The sequence below is a fragment of the Rhinopithecus roxellana genome, chromosome 16 (assembly GCF_007565055.1).
Source record: "Rhinopithecus roxellana isolate Shanxi Qingling chromosome 16, ASM756505v1, whole genome shotgun sequence".
Lineage (NCBI taxonomy): Eukaryota > Metazoa > Chordata > Mammalia > Primates > Cercopithecidae > Rhinopithecus > Rhinopithecus roxellana.
The window spans coordinates 15323486-15343526 of NC_044564.1; the positions used below are offsets into that span (position 1 = coordinate 15323486).

At 59.1% G+C, this 20041-nt stretch overlaps 1 protein-coding gene across 1 annotated transcript in view; it reads left to right on the forward strand.

Moving 5' to 3' along the window:
* The first annotated feature begins 1184 nt into the window (after positions 1 to 1184).
* Positions 1185 to 20041, forward strand: part of FIBCD1 (fibrinogen C domain containing 1) — a 37644-nt gene continuing 18787 nt past the window's right edge. The window contains exons 1-4 of the mRNA XM_010360955.2: positions 1185 to 1264; positions 11288 to 11767; positions 16937 to 17096; positions 17455 to 17591. Coding sequence (XP_010359257.2) covers positions 1193 to 1264; positions 11288 to 11767; positions 16937 to 17096; positions 17455 to 17591 — 849 coding nt within the window. The 5' untranslated portion in view covers positions 1185 to 1192. The remainder of the gene's footprint in view (positions 1265 to 11287; positions 11768 to 16936; positions 17097 to 17454; positions 17592 to 20041) is intronic.

The window sequence follows — 20041 nt, forward strand, 5'->3', positions numbered from 1 at the left end:
CGAAAGCCGCTCCGGGCGGATTAAATGATTTTAAAAGTGCTGCTGGTGGGAAGGGGCAACTAAGAAGCCCCCTCCCGGCACAAATCCCCTCCCGGCGGAGGAGGAGATGGTGGCTGGGACCGCGCGGGGCGCGCCGGGGAGCGCGGGTCAAGCGCAGAGCGACTCGGGACCACAGAGCAGTCGACTGTGGCAGTGGCGGGGACCCCCATTTCGCCCACGGGCCGCCCGGGCCAGGGGGCGTCGGGTGGGCTCTCCGACCGCGGGCGTGAGGGCAGGGGTCTGCGGAAGCGAACTGGGACGCCCCCAGGACCAGGCTCACGCGTCGGGGTCGGGAGCAGGGAGTTCCCCGGGGGCTGGAGACCCCACAGCTGGGTGCACTTGCCCCAGAACCTGGACCGAGACCTCGCAGGGCCCGCAGGGACGCACCCCCACCGAACCTGCCCCAGGTGCAGCCAGGATCTTGGGGCGAGCCCTGCTCCTTGAGCCGGGAGGGAGCCAGGAGGAGCGCCGCGCCACTCCCCCGAGACGCCTAACCGGCCGGCAGGGGCGCCCTTGGGGTCCGCCCCGCGCACGGTGAGTTGTGCGAGTCCGGCCCGGGAGGAAGTTTGAGCAGAGACGCAGCCGGGGGGCTATCAAGCCCCTCCGGGAGCCAGCAGGAGCCGGGCCGCCCGCGGCTGTTTGCTGCCCTTCGGCGGGCCGCGGTGTCTGGGGGTCAGTTCGGCCTCCTTTCTTTCTCTTGGCCTTTTCGGAGGCGGAGTTCACTATCCAAGTCCGCGGGTGTGAGCGCGCGCGCGTGTGTGAGTGTGTCGGGGGAGGCCAAGGGGAGCAATAAAAAGCAAAGAGAGTCCGAGACCAGAAAAGACGCGGAGATTAAGAAGGAAGGAGGAGGGACGAGGGAGGAGGGAAAGGAGCGCGCCAGGGAGGCGCGGGAGCCGTGAGCGGGGACGGCGCGCAGCGCGAGCGGCGGGCGTTGGGCTGGCGGCTCTCGCGCTCCCGCTCCCGCTCCCGCCCGCACACAGCGGCGCGCTCATCCGCACACGCCTGCCCGCTCCCGGGCCGCCCCGGCGCGGGGCACAGAGGCGGGGACCCGGTGAACAGAGCGCGCCCCGCGCCCGCGCCCGCGCCCACCCCGCCGCCTTTGCGCTCCGCAGCGGCGCGCCTCGCCCGGCGCCCCCGCCAGTCCTGCCGGAAGATGGTCAACGACCGGTGGAAGACCATGGGCGGCGCTGCCCAACTTGAGGACCGGCCGCGCGACAAGCCGCAGGTACGCGCGGGCGCTGGGACACTGGGCCTGGGCGGCTGGCCAGGCGGTGGCTGCTCGGGCCGGCGGGGCGGGCACCCAGTGCGGGGCCTGGAGTTTAGAGCGCACCCCTTCAAGGCTCCGGAGGCACGGGCCGGGATGGGGACCCTCCTCTCCTCCTCCCCTAACCGAGGCTTGAACTCGAGGTTCGATGGGGGCGGCACCCCTGCAGGAGCCACACGCGCTGCGGGCCGGGTACCCTCTGTCCCCGCACCCCCAGCGACCCCCTGGTGCACGCGGGTGCAGAGGGAGTCGGGGACTTACAGTTCGCTGTGTGTCCACAGACAAATCAGCCCCCTTGCTGAGTCTCCGTTTCCTCACCTCTCCAATGGGCATCTTAGCCACCCACAAAATCTCCATTCTGGGCGCCACCCTGTGTCAGGCACCTGGTCCTGAACCTGACCCCCTGAATCTCCTCTGCATCCTTCCCTCTTTAGCCAGGGCCCTGCATACAGTAGGGGATCAATAAAGATTCATCTCCTGCAGGAACGCTGGGTATTTTGATTTTCTGACTTTAAGACAAGGAAAGCAGGGCTCAGAGACGGTTGGCTCCTGCCTGAGGCCATGCAGCTCTGCTGGGATTTGAACCCTTGTCTGTGTGCTCCAGGGCTGGTTCATTCCTCCCTTCCTGCTGCCTCTTCAGGGACAGTGGAGGTGGGGCTTGGAGGGTGCCCAGGGCTGTGCGGTGGAAGCGGGTGAGGGCAGAGCACCCAGGCTGGCCAGCAAGGAGGCTGGAGTCCGGAAGCCGAGGCGGAGGGGAGCCCCAGGGCTGCCCGGGGCTGGGCTGCCAAGGGACTGGGGCAGGCAGGCGAAAGGAGGAGGCAGCTCGCTCACCAAGGAGGGGAAGGAATAGGGCTGCCCATTTTAAATTTTAAATTTCTCCCAGACAGATGTCATTGGGGAAGGAACAGTTCGTGCTTGCAGCTGCAGGAGGGGGTGGCACGGGCAGCTCTTGGTGGTCCCTTCCCCTCAGGAGCTGCAACCTGCTCATTCTTCCTGGTGTGATACTGCTGTGGCACAAGGGCCCAGCCCTCTACGGTTTGCAAAGCCCCTTCCCATTCATCGGCACTACCTCACTTCTCCAAGCAGGCTGGGGGCCAGTGCGTCCCCACATCACAGACCAGGGATCAGAGAGGTTGGGAACGTGCCCAAGTCACACGGCACGTTGGCAAGAGAGTGGAGATTCAAAGCCTGGTCTAACCACACACCTATCCCACTGCTTCTCATGGGCAGTCGGGCCCCTCTAAAGGTCAGGTCTGCACCTAAGCCCCCTCCAAATAACAAGTTCCCTCCTGCTGAGATCTGACTTCTCCCCCTTAGCAAGAACTGTCTTAACTTCTAGACCTGTCCTCCAAGGCCATTCCTAGCCTGGCGCACTGTGCCTTCCCACTGGTCCCTTACAGGCAGTGACTGTTATTTGCCAACCCTGGGCCCCACACCACGCTGCCCCATTTCCAGATCTTTTCTGTGTCATCTTGTTTGCTTCCCCAGGCTTACACACAGACACACACCCCTCCACTCAGCGACACCCTACATATACTCAAAACCCAACTCGAATGCTGCCACCTCCTCCAGGGAGCCTTCCCTGATGCCCTGTGGCTGTGTCTCTAAGTTCTAGTAGTGTTCTAGCCTGTGCCACTCAGCTGCTTTGTTCTGGGCCCCTCCTGCATCAGGAGGTCCCTTTGCACACACCCTCTTCTGGAGCCCATCTCTGGTTCTCTCCCCGGGCCCAGGCTCCATTCCTTCCAGGCAGCTCAGGTCAGGCATTGAGGGTGTTTGCTGAATCGAACTGCATGAAGCTTTGGCCAGGAAGAGCCTCAGGAGACAGCCAGCAGGCACTGGTCTGTCTCAAGGGGAGGTGCCTTCTGGGGAATGTGTTTGAAATGTGGCTTCAAGGCCTCTGGATCGGGCCCTGCCTTCCTCTGCTGCTCCCTGAGGGCACAGCTTTCCGCTGCCACCAGGCCACACAGCCCAGCTGTCTGCCTCTTGGCACTGGAGGCAGCTTGAAGGCTGTGGCTCCTGGAGCCTGGGCCAATAGCAAGTACCCGCCTCCCCTCCCCACCCCTTTGGTGACCCAGCATGTAGACAGCCTGTTCCCTGTGCCAGCTCTGGGCTTGTTTGAAGCTTCAGACAAGAGGCAAGGCCTTTCCTGTGGCCACTGTCAGAAGAAAGAGAGAGCGCTGGCTGCCCTGGTTCCCTTGGGCCTGCCCTCCCCTGGGCCAGCCTTCTCTCCTCCTTTGCGGCCAGGTTCATCTCACCCACTGACATGCTGTGTGGCTCTGGGTAAGTGACTCCCCCTCTCTGGGCCTGGGCTTCACCATCTGTAAAGTGGGAATAGCAATCTTTGCTTCCTCCTCATTTCACAAGGGCTGTTATGGGGGCCACGTGAAATACTGGTGTGTTTTGCAAACTGTAAAGCACTATATGCTCATGAGGGGGATGCCTGTCGCAGCAGCCTGTCCCCTCCACAGGCTGGCTGTGTCCCGGTCTCCTCTCTGCCCACCAGGAAACGCCGTCTGAACATCTGGCTCCTACCCGAGGGGCCTGGCCGAGATTCTTTAATGGGGGATTTTCCTCTGGGAGCATAATGCCGATGGTGCACTCCAAGCACCAGTAGGTCACAGGCCACACCTCTCGTTTCTTAGTCACAGGCACCCTAGGAGCTTGGTGGCAGGGATGATGAACCCATTTGATAGACGAGGAAACTGAGACTAAGAGCTGGAGCTGGGACTCGAACCTGGGTCTTCTTGGACAGCAGACAAGGGCCTCTGTGGGAAGTTGGAGGGAAGAGAGGCTGGCCACCCTTTCTTGGTTCAGCCCACGCAGCCCGAGTTGGGGCTCCAGTGTCCAGGCTGTGTGGTTCTCAGGGCACCGAAACACCTGCTGTGAGTGGGGATAGCCTAGGTCCAGAGGTCCTGAAGGATCTTTGTCCAAACGTAGCCATTTCTGGGGATGCTGTGGGCCCCATCTATCCCAGCCCTATCCAGCCTCAGCTCCTCTTTGCCGGGCGACCTTGGATGAGTTGCCATCTCAGACTTTGTTAGCGCGCCCTCCCTCTCCCTGCAGATTGGACTTTGTTAGCGCGCCCTCCCTCTCCCTGCAGATTGGACTTTGTTAGCGCGCCCTCCCTCTCCCTGCAGATTGGACTTTGTTAGCGCGCCCTCCCTCTCCCTGCAGATTGGACTTTGTTAGCGCGCCCTCCCTCTCCCTGCAGATTGGACTTTGTTAGCGCGCCCTCCCTCTCCCTGCAGATTGGACTTTGTTAGCGCGCCCTCCCTCTCCCTGCAGATTGGACTTTGTTAGCGCGCCCTCCCTCTCCCTGCAGATTGGACTTTGTTAGCGCGCCCTCCCTCTCCCTGCAGAAGGAAGAGCCTCTCACACCCTTGGGGCAGAGTGAAACGATATTTGCCAGGAGTTTGGAGTTTGTCAGATGAAAGGCTCTAGAAATAGCAATGATTCTTCTGGTCTTGGAGCGTGGGGCAGGAAGTCACCCTGCAACCATCTCCGCTGGTCAGAGGGGCTTGTTTCTCCCAAGCCACCCTACAGGGAGGTCAACTTCCAATCCATCCCAGGCAAGATCTCTTGACGCTTTCAACATTTGTAAGAACATTTCAGAAAGAAAGAAAGAAAAAAAAATCTCTTTGGGAAGTTCTTCCTGATATCTAACCTAAATCCCCACTGCATTAAATTTACTCAGTGACTATTGAGGGAGGCCCCACCTCATGCTAGGAGGTATAGTCTGGTGGATACGGTCTGTGCCTCAGGGAGCTTAGAGTCTCTTGGGGTGAACAAGCTCACAGGTCAGAGGCGATTACAAACCGTCATGGGTGCTAGAAAGAAGACCTATGCCTCTTTCTTCTTGTCCCCTGGGGTTTGGGTTGAGGTCACTGTGCTAGGCTTGGGGTTTCCCGAGCCCCTCCTTCTGAGCTCACTGTTTAGCCGGGGTGTGGTGTGGCTGAGGAGGCAGAATGGACGGGAGCAGGTGACTGGCCAGATGTTGAGTGAGGGAGGGAGGCCTGGGGAGGTGCCAGCTTTATGGGGGCAGCAGGTGGGGTTGTTGCCATCCCTGAGTGAGAAGTAGGAGGGCTCAGGTTTGGGGTGGAGAGATGCTGGTTTGGGCTTCAGTGGGCTTGAGGCCCCGGTGGGCCCTCTGGAAAGGCCAGAGCTGTATGTTGGGGGGATGGCAGGCAAGACCCTTATAGGAAACATCTGGAGAACCCCTATCCATGGTTCAGAGCAAATGCTCCCAGGGAGTGAGACAGCTGGAGGGCTTGGATCCTCCAGGAGGGGCAGAGGCTGGGAGCTCTGTGGGACGCTCTTGTCCCCTTGGACACCTTCAGCCCCTCCTGTGCCCCTCCCTGTGGCCTGAGGCTCCAGATGGCCCTAGCAGGGTTCTTCTGAAGGGTCACCAGCGGGATGGTGGTTCCCGCTCAGATCTCACAGAACAAGCTTGCAGACCCCCTTCCTAAGTCTTTGGGACCCCAGAATGGTGAGGAGAACCACCAGCCCTTCACCCCCCAGGGGTGTCTCCGGGACCCTCCCTCTGCCAGGGCCAGGGACTCAGAGTTCAGCCCTTACTGGGAGCTGTGTGCCCAGCCATGTGCCAGCCGGGAGCGGAATGGGCTCCTGGGAGACAGGCGGAATTTCCCCAAGGCTCTGGCCTGAGGCAAGGCCCAGTCCTCTCAACCCACGGAGCCCATAAGCCCCCGCCCAGGCTCTGTGCAAGCCTCTACTGGATCCAGAGCGCACAGGACCCCGCCACCTCCAACTTTCCATCTCCCAATGCAACGCCCCAGGTTGTGTTTTTGTCATGCAGAACAGCTGCCTGCCTTGGGCTGGGTGCTCTTAGGCGATGGGGGTGGGTGGCAGGAGGGGCGCTTACCTGTGTCTAACCTGGCCTGGTCGCCCCTGGAGGGAGACTTTCGTCGTCTTACTTTCATCTGTGGAGTGTGGTCCCAGTCTCCCCAGGGCACTCCTGCCAGCCAACTCCCTTAGGAGGTGAGGAGGAAGGGAGGTGTGCCAGCTTAGCAGAGCGCCTTGGCATCAAATCCCTTCCTCCTGAGCTCCCCCCACCCCGCTTCCTCAGAACCCCCAAGGCTGGGGCCTCAGGGAAGGTAGCCTGGACAGAGGTCACCCTATAACTGAGGCACCCCCGGGGGCTGCCTGCCGCCCTCCTGGCACGAGCCTTATCCTCCTTTTGGCCAAGGCTTCTTACGCAACCGTGAACCCTGGGTGGTCACTGGGGGTCACTCGAGGAGCCAAGCTGGGTCCCTCCAGCTGGAAGCTCATGCAGGTAGTCAGTGGCAGAAGTGGGCTTTGAACCCGGGGCTCCCGGCTCAGGCCCCGGTCTCTCTCCTGCCCACCTGCCCAGGATGCCCTGTCTTGGGAGCTGGGGGCTCTCTCCATTCCGCAGCCCCCAGGGAGTGCACCCCGCTTGGCCACGCCAGGACGGATGAATCAGTTCCAGCCTCAGGCACACCAGTTGGGCTGCTCAGCGCCCAGAGCCCCCCTTATTATCTCGGGCAGATTTCTTTGCAAGGCACGTAAACGGCAGCCCATAAAAGCGAACAGTACTTCATCTTTAAGGTGATCTCTGAAGACTAATTCTCCTCTGCTGAGTACCCCGTTTCATCTCCAAGCTCTGCTGTTCCCTGCCTCTAGGGGACCCCCTGCGGCTTCCTCGAGCCCCTCCCCATTTTGGTGCCCTCTGCCTTCCCACCAGGGAGGGGCTTGGGTGGGAGGAGGGTGCAAGATAGGGCAGGGGTGTGGGAGTCTCAGAGGGAAGACGGCTGACCTCTCTGCCATGCCAGCCCCAGCCTCGCCAGCCAGCAGACCTTAATGCTACATAGTCTGGTGATGCAGCCCTGAGCTGCTCGGGGCAAGGTGTCTCCCAACGGGCTCCAGAAGTGTGCATGACAGGGACTTAGCTGCTGACACAGAGCTTTGTCTATCACACCCAGCCATACTTTAGGCAGAGGAAGGAAATCATAGAACAGCCCAGTTATCGGCCCTGGCACAGAGGCAATTCCGGAGTGCCCCAGTCCTGGGTCCAGGTGGTGGCTCCAGTGCACCTCCCCCATGTGACTTTGGATGAGGGTCTTGTTCTCTGAGCCTCAGTTTTCCAATCTGCATAGTGAATTCAACCATAGCCTCAACTGCATGGGGTTACTTGGAGAATTCAGTGATGGGAACATGGTCCACGCCCAAGGAATGGCAGTGATGGTGCAGCGCCCACCTGTCTGTAAGCTGCTGACCTGCAGGTGGCTGGGGGCTGGGGATGGCCTGAAGCTTGCCCATTCTGTGCCAGGCTATCAGAGATGGGCACAGGGTCAGAGGCAGCCCTGCCTCGGGGCCCAGGGCCCAGCCAGGATCATGAGCCTCTGCCCTGCCAAGTCAGGTAGGTCTCAGGAATGCCTTCACCCCTTCCCTATGCCAGCTCCCTCCTTCTGTCCATCTGCCTGTCCACCCAGCAGCGGCCATCGGGGCTGCTCTGTGCCAGGTGTTGAGCAGGTCCCTACCTGTGGAGGGGCTCACAGTCCAGGGCAAGTTTCCTGAACTTGGGATTCAGTGGTCCCTGAATCCTCAGAAGCTGTGCCCACAGCTTTCACAAGACACCCCGAAAGAGTTAGACAAACTCAAGAATCACAGTCTGTGCACCAGGCATGGTGGCTCGTGCCTGTAATCTCAGCACTTTGGGAGGCCAAGGTGTGAGGATTGCTTGAGCCCAGGTGTTTGAGGCCAGCCTGGGCAAAGTAAGGAGTCCCTATCACTACAAAAATTAAAAAAAAAAAATTAGCCGGGCATGATGGTGCATAGTCCCAGCTACTCAAGAGGTTGAGATGGGAAGGTTGCTTGAACCAAGGAATTTGAGGCTGCAGTGAGCCAGGATTGTGCCCTTGCACTGCAGCCTGGGCGACAGAGTGAGTCCTTGTCTCAAAAAAAAGAATCCCGCCAGGCGCGGTGGCTCACGCCTGTAATCCCAGCACTTTGGGAGGCCGAGGTCAGTGGATCACGAGGTCAGGAGATCGAGACCATCCTGGCTAACACGGTGAAACCCCGTCTCTACTAAAAATGCAAAAATTAGCCGGGCGTGGTGGCAGGCGCCTGTATTCCCAGCTACTTGGGAGGCTGAGGCAGGAGAATGGCATGAACCCGGCGGGCGGAGCTTGCAGTGAGCTGACATCGCACCACTGCCCTCCAGCCCGAGTGACAGAGCAAGACTCCATCTCCAAAAAAAGAATCCCAGTAATCCAAGTTCATAGAACAGGAACTCCCCCAAGAGCAGGAGGTGGAGCTGACTGGTCCCCTGATAACTCCTCAGGATTGGCCCAGAGTCTGGTCATGGGGAGATCTAGTGAATGTGGAATAGATGATTGAATGAATGAGTGAGTAAATGAAGTTGAAGGCCACAACAATCTGTCTTGTAAGCACCCTCACGGGGGGAGCACAGAGGAAGAGCCCCTCCAAGCTGGGGGGAGTGGAGTGGAAACAGTCAAGGAAGGCTTCCTGGAGGAGGTGACAGCTAGCTGAGCCCTGAAAGAAGAGAATACATTAGGCCAGTGGAAGAGGAGGAGGGGAAGCGGATGCCAAGGGAGCAGTTTGTGCAGAGCTGGTGCAGGAGAACTGTGCATTCAGGTCTGGCTGGAGTAAATTGTCTTGATGCGTGGAGCCTGGAATGGACGTAGCCCCCAAGGGGACCAGGCAGGCGTGGAGCACTGAGTCCTGGCAGCTGCATGACAACAGGGACAGGCCAAGGAACTCTCTTCCGCATCCTGACAACAAAGCAGATCTCTTTCCTGGGGGTCTGCATGTCCAGGTGCATGTCCCCTCCACCCTGTCCTCTTTGGGTGCCAAGTAGGTCACTCGGCAGGTCCTTGTAGAATTTGAATTTGCAAAAATGATTCTTTCCTCTACCTCATCTTCTAGGTAGTAAGATACAATGACGTAAGAGGCATCTATCTCTGTACAGTGTATCACTAAGAAAGCAAGCGAACTGTCAATTACAATTGTTAGATGTCCCCCCACGTTGGAGATGCTAAAACGTGAAAAAAAGAGAAGGTGCATCCCAGCATTGACGACACACAGAAATAACACTTTGGGTGGAAAAAAAATGTCCTCCAGATGCTGTGTGCACATTGATCATGGGATAATAAAAGCCACTAATATTTATTGCGCGAGCACAACGTGCCAGGCACGGCTCCAAGCGCTTTAATATACGAAGTCATTTAAAGACAGGTCTCAAATTCAGAAAGTTGAAAATGTGGGGAAAGTGTGTCTGAGAGTTGAGGAAATTCCATCATAGGAGGGGCCTGGCCTGGGGAGGAAGGCAGGAGGCTTGGGGCCTAATCCCAATTCTGCTTTTGTTTGCTGTGTGACTCTGGGAGAGCCCCTTGCCCTCTCTGGGCCTCAGTGTTCCCTTGTGTGTAATGCTCAGGGGCCATGAGCAAGTCTGCCTGGTGAATCTGGGCCTCCGAGAGCGTGTGCAGCCACCCTCTGGTACCTCCGTTCACCACAAGCTGTTCCTCAGCCCTGGCTTCTGGCCAATACAGTTTTTTTTTTTTTTTTTTTATCGCACCTGCCCTTCGTTCCCATTTGTTTGTTTGTTTGTTTTTGAGACGGAGTCTAGCTCTGTCTCCAGGCTGGAGTTCAGTGGCACGATCTCAGCTCACTGTAACCTCCGCCTCCCAGGTTCAAGGGATTCTCCTGCCTCAGCCTCCCGAGTAGCTGGGACTACAGGCATGCGCCACCACGCCCAGCTAATTTTTGTATTTTTAGTAGAGACGGGGTTTCACCTTGTTGGCCAGGATGGTCTCGATCTCCTGACCTCGTGACCTGCCCGCCTCGGCCTCCCAAGTGTTGGCCTTACAGGCGTGAGCCACCTCGCCCGGCCCCGTTCCCGGTTTTGAGATATGGCTTGTTCTGGAGTGACAGCCACCTGTTGCCTCAGCACCCCTCCTCCTTGGAAGGCAGCAGGCCTCTTCTCCAGGGTGGCCTTAGGGCTACCTGGCCCAGCAGGTTGGCATTTGCCCTGCCAGGAGCCTGCTCTGTGAAGAGGTAGAGGAAGGAGAGAGGACGGGCTGGGGTGCGGGGAGGAGGTGCCTGGGAGCCCCCATGTGCCCTGGGGACTAAAGGACAGTGGGACAGAACACGAGATGTGGCTGCCCCTGTTGGAAGGGACCTTCCGTGATGGGTGCCCACTACCCCAGGGCACTCGTTCCAGAGACAGCACGAGACCATCTCTAGCATCGCTGCTGTTGTATCACAGCTGTCTCTGACCCGTATATAGAGAGGTGGGTGTCTCTATATCGCCTATTTTACAGGCGAGGAAACTGAGGCTCAGAGAGGTGAGGCCCCTCGCCCAAGGTCACACTGTGGGAAATGCAGCTTGGAGGCCTGACCCCTGACCCGTCTGGCTGCAGAGGTGGGATCTCCACCTCCAGCCCTTACTGGGTGGTATGGGCTCCACGGGGGCCACACGGCCGCACACACAGGTGACCATGGGTCCTTGGGCTATCACCGTGCAGGGCATGGGGGGGTGGGGGCAGGCGGCAGGGGCAGCGAGAAGGAAGGCTTGGCGTTCTGCTTGTGTCTTTGTGTCTTTCTGCCTCGGTTTCTATTTCCCATCCTCTCCGTCTCCGTCTCCCTGCGTCTCCCTGCATCTCCCCGTGTCTCCCTGTGCCTCCTTGTGTCTCCCTGCATCTCCCTGTCTCCCACCACGTCTCCACTTTCCTTCTGGGGCTCTGTCTCTCTTCACTTTCTCCCTGAGGCGCTCGCTGTGTCCCTCTCACTGCATCTGTGCGTGTCCCTGTCTCTCTGTCTCCCCTTGGACTGTCTCTCAGTGCCTGTCTCATCTCAGTCTCTCTGTGCCACGCCCTCGCCCAGCCCCCAAGAAGGGGCTCCTCTGACCCCAGATATGCCTCTAATGCTGGCCCCTTCTCTCTCCTGTTCGTCTGTCTGTCTGTGTCTGCGTCCTGGGCGGGCCTGTAGCGGCCTAGCTGTGGTTACATGCTGTGCACCGTGCTGCTGGCCCTGGCTGTGCTGCTGGCCGTGGCTGTCACCGGTGCCGTGCTGTTCCTGAACCACACCCACACGCCAGGCACAGCACCCCCACCTGTCGTCAGCACTGGGGCTGCCGGTGCCAACAGCGCCCTGGTCACTGTGGAGAGGGCAGACAGCTCCCGCCTGAGCATCCTCATCGACCCGCGCTGCCCCGACCTCGCCGACAGCTTCGCACGCCTGGAGAGCGCCCAGGCCTCGGTGCTGGAGGCGCTGACCGAGCACCAGGCCCAGCCACGGCTGGTGGGCGACCAGGAGCAGGAGTTGCTGGACACGCTGGCCGACCAGCTGCCGCGGCTGCTGACCCGGGCCTCGGAGCTGCAGACGGAGTGCATGGGGCTACGGAAGGGGCATGGCACGCTGGGCCAGGGCCTCAGCGCCCTGCAGAGCGAGCAGGGCCGCCTCATCCAGGTAGGGCTGGGGTCTGCGTCTTGGGGTCTTGCTGGAGGCAAGGGGTCAGTGCTGCCACGTGCCAGGCGCCTGATGTCCACAGCCTCACTTAATCCCCAAGTGCCCCAGACAAGGGGCTACTGCTGTTCCCATCTACAGACAAGCCCATGAAACTTAGGGAGGCGCAGTCACTCATCCAGGGCCGCACAGCTACTGGGAGCCAGGATTCAAACCCAGTTTATCTCCCGGTGACCCTGGGTAATTGTACAGCACCCCACGGCATTTGGCACTCCGTCAAATCCAGGGCTCGAGGGCTTCCCTAGTGCTCCAAGATGCAGGCGAGGCAGGGCATTGCGCCCCCAACTGGAGCAAATCGAGGCTCAGCGAGGGGATGTGACTTGCTAAAGATCACGTGACTGGTCAGTGCGACCCCATCAGAGCTCCAATCTCTCCACGACCCTCCTAGTTCACTACCATGCAATGCCCGCAGCTTCCCAGGGACAGAGATACCAGTCCAGGCAACCCAGCCAGACCCCTAGCCTGTCCCAGACCACCTCCACCCTCCCCACCCCTGCCCCCAGCCAAGCCAGGCTCCAGCCAGCTCCAGGTGGGTCTGGGTGAAGACTCTCCAACTTCGGCTCTGAGACCACACTGGAAGCACCAGCCACAAGAAGTTCCGCCTTCATAGGATGAGGGACGTGGGATCATCTCATCTGCCTCCACCCTTTTCCAGGACAGAAAATGGTGGCCCAGAAACGGGTGGTGATTTTTCCTGGGTGCCGTGGCCAGGTCAGACCTGGAATCCAGTGCCCTTGGAGCCCCGCCCAGCCCCGGCCCTGTGCCACATCCTCCCGGTGACTCAGATCCCTGAAGGCTAGGAGCCAAGCCCCTGCCCCCATGGGCGCCCCATCCCCTTCCGCCCCACCCCCCAGCAGCCACTGGGAGAACCAGGCATTTGGTCACTCAGCACTCATGAGCAATGGGCCCCTTCCCTGCCTCTGAAGGCGGCAGCTGGAGAAATTATAGTCCTCATCACCCTGTCTGGGTGACTGATGGGAAGGTGGCTTCCCCTTCCCGGGGTAGAGGGATGTTTAAACTGCCTTCCGGCTGCCCCCCCCAGCCCGCGGCTGCAACTTCCCCAGGCCTCATCAGCAAGGCTGGGGGCTAGGAGTACCTCCTGACTTTCCGGCTGACCTGGGACCTCCACCTCACTCCAAATCGCTCAGCCCCTGGTCAGCTCAGGCCCAGTTCATGAAGGCCTGCCCTTAGAGCTGGGGTGGGGGATTTAGAAGGAGGGACTCCAGAGTCCTGCCCTCCCAATAGCCTGCGCAGAGGTACAGAGTGTTTCCGCAAGACTAACAGCCTTTCTGGGCCCAGGAGCGCTGGCTCACCTGACATATTTACTTCCCCAAAAATGTTTGATTTCACTCATTCCCCACAGACTGGATGATTCAAGAGACAGTGTGTCTTTATGTTTCATTCAGAGGCAGCGAGCCGTGCTCTTAACTCCTCCCTTCCAAGCTTCCCAGACCCTCAGTCGATCAGACGTGGGTTTCTCAAAGCTGTGCCTGCAGGCACCTTGGGTTGGAATCGCCAGAGGTGTTTGTTAAAAGGCAGCTTCCTGGCCGGGTGCAGTGGCTCATGCCATAATCCCAGCACTTTGGGAAGCCGAGGTGGGCAGATCACTTGGAGTCAGGAGTTCAAAACCAGCCTGGCCAACATGGTGAAACCCCGTCTCGACTAAAAATACAAAAATTAGCCGGGCAGGCGCCTGTAATCCCAGCTACTCAGGAGGCTGAGGCAGGAAAATCGCTCAAACCCGGAAGGCAGAGGTTGCAGTGAGTCAAGGTCACGCCACTGCACTCCAGCCTGGGCAACCGAGCGAGACTCTGTCTCAAAAAAAGGAAAAGGCAAGTTCCTGGGCCTCATCCCCAACCCCCTGCAGATCCCCGGACGGGGGTGATTCTCACGTATAGTCCCTGAGGCCTGCTGGTCATGGCTGAGCTGAGCCGTTCTGCCCAGAGGGTCTGAGTCCACAGAGCTTAGATCCAGTCTAGGCCCCATCTGTGCCAGCTGTGGGATGCTGGGCAGGTTGCAGCCCCTCTCTGGGCTGGTTCTTCTGACCCATGACATGTACATAACACAGTCTATGCTGAGGGGATATTGGAGGGCCTGGCTACAGGGCTTTGCTGGCTCTGTCACGTGGGGGATACTCACCGTCTGCACCATCAACATCTCCTTATTATTATAGTAGAAATTGTTTGTGAGCTGAAATTTAAACCTGTAGGGAACCACCATGCCACTATTGAAAACTCCCTTTTATTTATTTTTTTTCTTTTCTTTCTTTCTTTTTTTTTTTTTTTTTTCCTGAGGCGGTCTTACTCTGTCACCCATGCCAGAGAGTAGTGGCACGATCACAGCTTATTACAATCTCCACCTCCTGGGCTCAAGCAATCCTCCCACCTCAGCCTTCTAAATAGCAGGCACTACCAGTGTGCCCCACCATGTTTAGCTAAGTTTTTTGATTTAAAAAAATTTTTTGTAGAGAGGTCTTGCTGTGGTGCTCAGGCTGGTCTCAAACTCCTGGCCTCAAGCAATCCACCCACCTTGGCCTCCCCATGTGCTGATATTACTGTGTTGGGCCGAAAATCCCTTTTCTGATAGGAGTGATAGGCCTATACCATGTGCTGGGCTCTGTGTTGACAGGCACTTTGCAGCCCAATAGCTCCAGGAGGTTGGTACATTTGTTATCCCATTTTATTTTATTTTAATTCATTTATTTATTTTTTTGAGACATGGTTGTATTGCTCTGTCACCCAACTGGAGTGCAGTGGTTCGATCTCGGCTCACTGCAACCTCTGCCTCCCGGGTTCAAGCAATTCTCCTGCCTCTGCCTCCTGAGTAGCTGGGACTATAGGCACGCACCACCACACCCAGCTAATTTTTTTGTATTTTTAGTAGAGACAGAGTTTCATCATGTTGGCCAGGCTGGTCTCAAACTCCTGACCTTAGGTGATCCACCCGACTTGGCCTCCCAAAGTGGTAGGATTACAGGCGTGAGTCACCGCGCCCGGCCTTGTTATCCCATCCTATGGAGAGGCAGACTGAGGCTCTGAGTGGCAGGTGCCTGTGCAAGCTCGCTCACACAGCTAAGCAGTGCTGGGGACAGCAGGTCTGATGCCACTACCTCTAAGCGCTGCCCAGCCCTCCCCGATGCGCCTGTGCAGCTCGGCGAGCAGAGAGACTTACTTCGCCATTGATTCGGGGCATGTTTATATGTACATTTTCAACTTTAATCATCTGCTGGTTTAAACCGAGGTCTTCCCTGCCCATTAGCAAGAGGGAGGAGGCCGTGCCTGAGTTTTTTGAGTGTGTTGTGGCTGTGTTGACTCAGATAAATGGGCAGCACCCGTGTGATTTAACCAAGTGATCTTCGCCGCACACACATTGCAGGGCAGCCCCCACCTGCCGTCTTCCCTCCCGCCCCGGTTTGGGGGTGCTCCCTCTGTTCCTCTGTGGGGCATGGAGCTCGTCTACAGGACACTGCCGTGACACCCAAACGCTCTGCCTGCTCATCTCTGCTCCTCTCTCCCCCCACCTCAGCCCTCACTGAATCACCTGCTCAGCCGAGGGGAAACTGACAGGGAAACTAAAAGCTTTGCAGGGCCCTTGCCTCTGGATGAGCCGAGAATCATATTTTGTAAACTGCCGGCACTGTATATTTCTATTTTCCTTCTGCGAATGGGCTATTATCTGACAAGTGACAGGTTCGGTGTGTAAAGATCTGGCCGACTCCACGCTCGCTGGCTGGCCAGCTGTAGCTTGCTCGCCACCCCCTCACCCTCCACGTGGTCCTGCAGCCTCCTGCAGCCCAGGGTGAGGGCAACAGACCTCAGACCCTTCAGGCAGCCAACACAGGCGGAGGTGCTGGGGGATAGCATCGCGCTTGCCAAACTCCAACCCCAGGGTTGTGATGGAGGGTGGGAGTAAAGGAAACAACGGCTGAGCTCCCCAGCCCAGGCTCTCCTGAATCCCCCCACTCAGAGAAACAGGGCTCATTATCCTGGGTTACAAGGCAGTGGAGACATGGAGAGATTCAGACACTGTTCCAGGGTCACGCAGCTAGTGAATGGGGGAGGGATTGGAGTAAAAACACAAGACAGTCAACACCAGGACCTGGGTCCAAACCACCACCCCGTCCCCATCCCGACCCTGGTCTCCTACACAAGAACACAGCCCCAGGCCCCTTTCCTGCCAGCCAGCCCTGGGGAAGTGGCCTGAGTCCTGGTCCCTGCCCCCAGTGCCATCCTTCACTCTCAGGGATCTCTCTTTCAGGGCCTCAGTTTCTCCATTTGTCACAAGAGATGACAACCTTAAGTCCTCCCTCTTAGCAGCGTGGTGGGGGACCCAGTGAGGTCATGGACATCAGAGAGCCACAGAAACTCAGAGTGATGTTTGCATGGGGAGTGGGGGTGGGATGGGGATGACTTGTTGGTCCAGAAGCCCCGTGGCCTCCCCAGCCTCAGGGCACCCCTCTGTCAAGTCCAGATCAATCACTCCTGCCTCAGCAGCCTTGCTTGGGATCGGAAGAGGCAGCAGTGGGGATCTCTGGTAGCCTGGAAGGTGCTGTGGGAACTTGGTGTGCTGAGTACCCGGCCGGTCCTTGGCGCTGTGTTGGGCACCTCCCATGTGTTATCACTGGTCCCCATAGCAGTTCGGCCAGACCAGGGGAGAGGAGGTGTGGTGAGGACACTCACCTCTGGTCATATAACTGGCAAGTGGACGCGCTGGGCTGAAGCTGGATTTGCCCAACGCCAGGCGCTGTCTCCCCGCACGGCATGGCCTTCTCCAGTTTCTTCTTCCCTGGGCTGAACACGCAGAGATGGCTGAAGAAGACAGCCTGGGGCAGCAGAGGTGGCAGGTCCCCTGCTGGAGCTTCCTTCCCCTCCCGCCTGCTCCCCGGCCCTCTCAGCCCTCGAGGCCCCAGAGCACAGTTTCCATTATAACCCGCTGGCCCCTCAGACCACCTTGGACAGGGACCCAGGGGGCAGGGCAGGGCGGGGGCTACCATTGAGCCAGGAGCCCACCTCTGCCTCAGGAGAGGGCCCACTCTGGCCTTTGACCAGCTATGTGCTCCACCCACCCCCCAACAGAGCCCCTGCCCCCTCGGCTCACCCCCTGTGTCCGCAGCTTCTCTCTGAGAGCCAGGGCCACATGGCTCACCTGGTGAACTCTGTCGGCGACGTCCTGGATGCCCTACAGAGGGACCGGGGGCTGGGCCGGCCCCGCGCCAAGGCCGACCTTCAGAGAGCGCCTGCCCGGGGAGCCCGGCCCCGGGGCTGTGCCACTGGTGAGTGGGGCAGGGGCTGCCTTCCTCCGGTGACTTGGGTCCCAGCTGTAGGGAGTGGGGAAGCTGGGGTGAGGGTTCCCAGCCACGAGACTTCCAGGGCCCGACCCTGCTTCCATGTGGCCTGTGCTGAAGCCCCCTTGGTCCATTATCTAGATGAGGAAAGTAAGGCCCAGAGAGGGTGATTCTCTCACCCGGCCTCAGCAGGGAGTGGCAGAGCCAAGGTCGGACTCCAAGGCCGGTGCTCTCTCAACCCCATGGGACCCCACATGCGTTATCGATGGACAGACAGTGTAGGCGAGGGGGCTGGGCAGGAACGCACTGGGGGCCGCAGCCACCCTGACGGCCTTGCCTGCCTCAGGCTCCCGGCCCCGAGACTGTCTGGACGTCCTCCTGAGCGGACAGCAGGACGATGGCGTCTATTCTGTCTTTCCCACGCACTACCCGGCTGGCTTCCAGGTCTACTGTGACATGCGCACGGATGGCGGCGGCTGGACGGTGAGTGTCCCAGGCCGAGTGGGTGGCAGGACAGGCACCGGGGACCGCAAGGCTGTGTACGTGAACCTGGGCGTTCTGAGCAGCCTCCCACCCAGCCCTCCACCGTGGACCTGTGGACTGGCCCCGTCCCGGTGCCCTGTGGCCTGGCCTGACCCCACCCCTACAGAAGAGGGGAACAGGGGACTCTGAGCTGACCCTGGGGGACCCACTCTGGAGTGGACATTAGGCAGGAGCCACCTTGGGCTCCCTGAGATCCCCAGCCGTGGCTCTTCCAGTGGGGGTTTCTAGGCAAGTTGGGATTTGGGCCTAGGAGGACACGTGGCAACAGAAACCTGTTGCTAACGTGGGTTCCAGGGCTGTTGTGTGCGGGCGCCTGACTTTTTGAACTACCCAATACATGGCGCGTGTGCAGAAGAGAAAGGAGGAGTGTGGCTGCTAGGAGCAGAGACCCCCCGCGGCTACAGGCTGACAGGAGCTGTCTGATTCCTATGCCTCCTGGTTCCTGCTTGGGTGGGAAACAGGAGGGAGATGTCCCAACTGCCAGTCACAGGGCAGGGGCGGGACTACACCAGGTGCTGGGAGAATGGTGCGTGAGACTGGGACTGGGAAGCCCCTGTCCCAGTCCTCCCGAGGAATTTACAGGCCGGGGGGCGCTGGGTGGAAGAAGTCACTGTAGCAGAGATGAGGGTAAAGCTTCCTGGAGAAGGGGGCATTTCTCATGAGCCATTAAAGCGGGGAGGATTTCTGAGTGCGGGCAAGAAGGAGAAGGTGTTCCAGGAGGAGGAGGCAACCTAACGCGGCTCCCAAGGCACATTTGGGGAGCAGGGCCCAAGAGATTTGTGGTGCGTGAGGAGATGAGGCTGGAGTGGTCCAGCCCCAGGCTGCAGGGTTGGGATACACACTCGGGAGCTACTGGGGGTGTTGAAGAGAGAAGATGGGATGGAGACTGTGCTTCAGGAGAGGTGACTTGGCGATGTGCATCCTTGGTCAGTGGGGAGAGGGACAGGGAGGAGGTGTTATGAGCGTTCAGTCCTCAGGTCTCTGATGGGGCCCTGACAGCAGATGTCAGAGAGGCGGGGAGCCTGGAGGTTCTGCGCTCTGGCTCCGTCATCCACAGACCACCCCAGGCATGGCTCTGAGTCCTGCTGTGTGACCTGGGGCAACTTACCTCGGTTCTCTGAGTCCCCATTTCCTCGGCTGTGAAATGGGGATGCCTGCCTACATCCTTAGAGCTCTTAACTGCAAGCACAAGAAAGTGGGGGGCTCGGCTGAGAAGGAGTGTGCTGGAGAAAGACTGGGAGGCCAGAGATGCCAGTCAGGGCTGCTCAGCCAGGAACAGAGACCCCAGACCAGGCCAGGGGGTGGCCCGGTGAGAACCCCACTGCCCCAGGGCTGTTGTCGCTGAGTGCGGGACGCATCTCGCCCAGGATCTTGGTGTTGACTATTTTTGGTGTATTGATGTCTAGACCCACAAACATCTGGGGAAGGGGCTTAACATCAGACAAAACAAGTGACCGAGAAACGAGAGAGGGAAGCCTCTTGGCGGGGAGCTTTTGGGGGAGGCAGGGTGTAGGCGGCCTGGGTCAGTGTTGAAAGGGGTCAGCCGTCCTCAGCAGAGGCAGGACGTGGGGAGGCCCGCACAGGCGGGCGGTGGAGGGACGAGTCCGCCAGCAAGGCAGAGCCTGCTGTGTTAGGAGCCAGCGTGAGAACAGATGAGAATCCCCCCAAGACCCCAAAGACAGACACATCTCTAAACCTGTCTGCAAGCTCCAGAGGAGAGCTTTTAAATGGACTGGAGCTGCGTCTGGGGGATAAGAGCTCTTTTGTTTTCCTAACGCTGAGAACGTCTGAGTTATGGCATTTGCTTCTGGGAACCTCTTGGCAGGTGGAACAGTGAGAAGGCACCAGCTGAACCCAGAAATCAGAGTTCAGGGTCAGGACAGGCTTAATGAAAGATCAGGACGCCGGCGCGGGCCATGCGTCTTCCACTCCGGTGGACGTGAAGTCAGTCTCCCGGGAAGTCAATCAGGATTTGGGCTGGGAGGCGGGTCATTCCGACGGCCTCGGCTTCAGAGGCGATTAGAGGGGAGTCGATGGGGAACTCCCCCCCAGCCCTGGCGCTCAGACACCCGGTTCCGGGGGCTCTGGGAGAGAGGCCATTCTCATCTGAGAAGTGCTTGCGTGGCCAGTGAGCGTTAATATCCATTTGGGCCTCCATCAGAAGAAATCTTTTCCCAGGAACCTCTTGACATCTGTCAGGATCACCCCCATGCCACACGGAATCTCTCAGAAACTCAATTTTTGTTTGGGAGGGAGCTGGCTGCCGCCTCTCCAGCCCCGGATACCATCCATCCTCATTAGACTCCCTGTCCACATTGGCAGGCCTTGAGCGCCAACGCCGCCTGATCCTTCCTGGAGGACAGGGCACCTGGAGCTGTGCCCCAAGACCC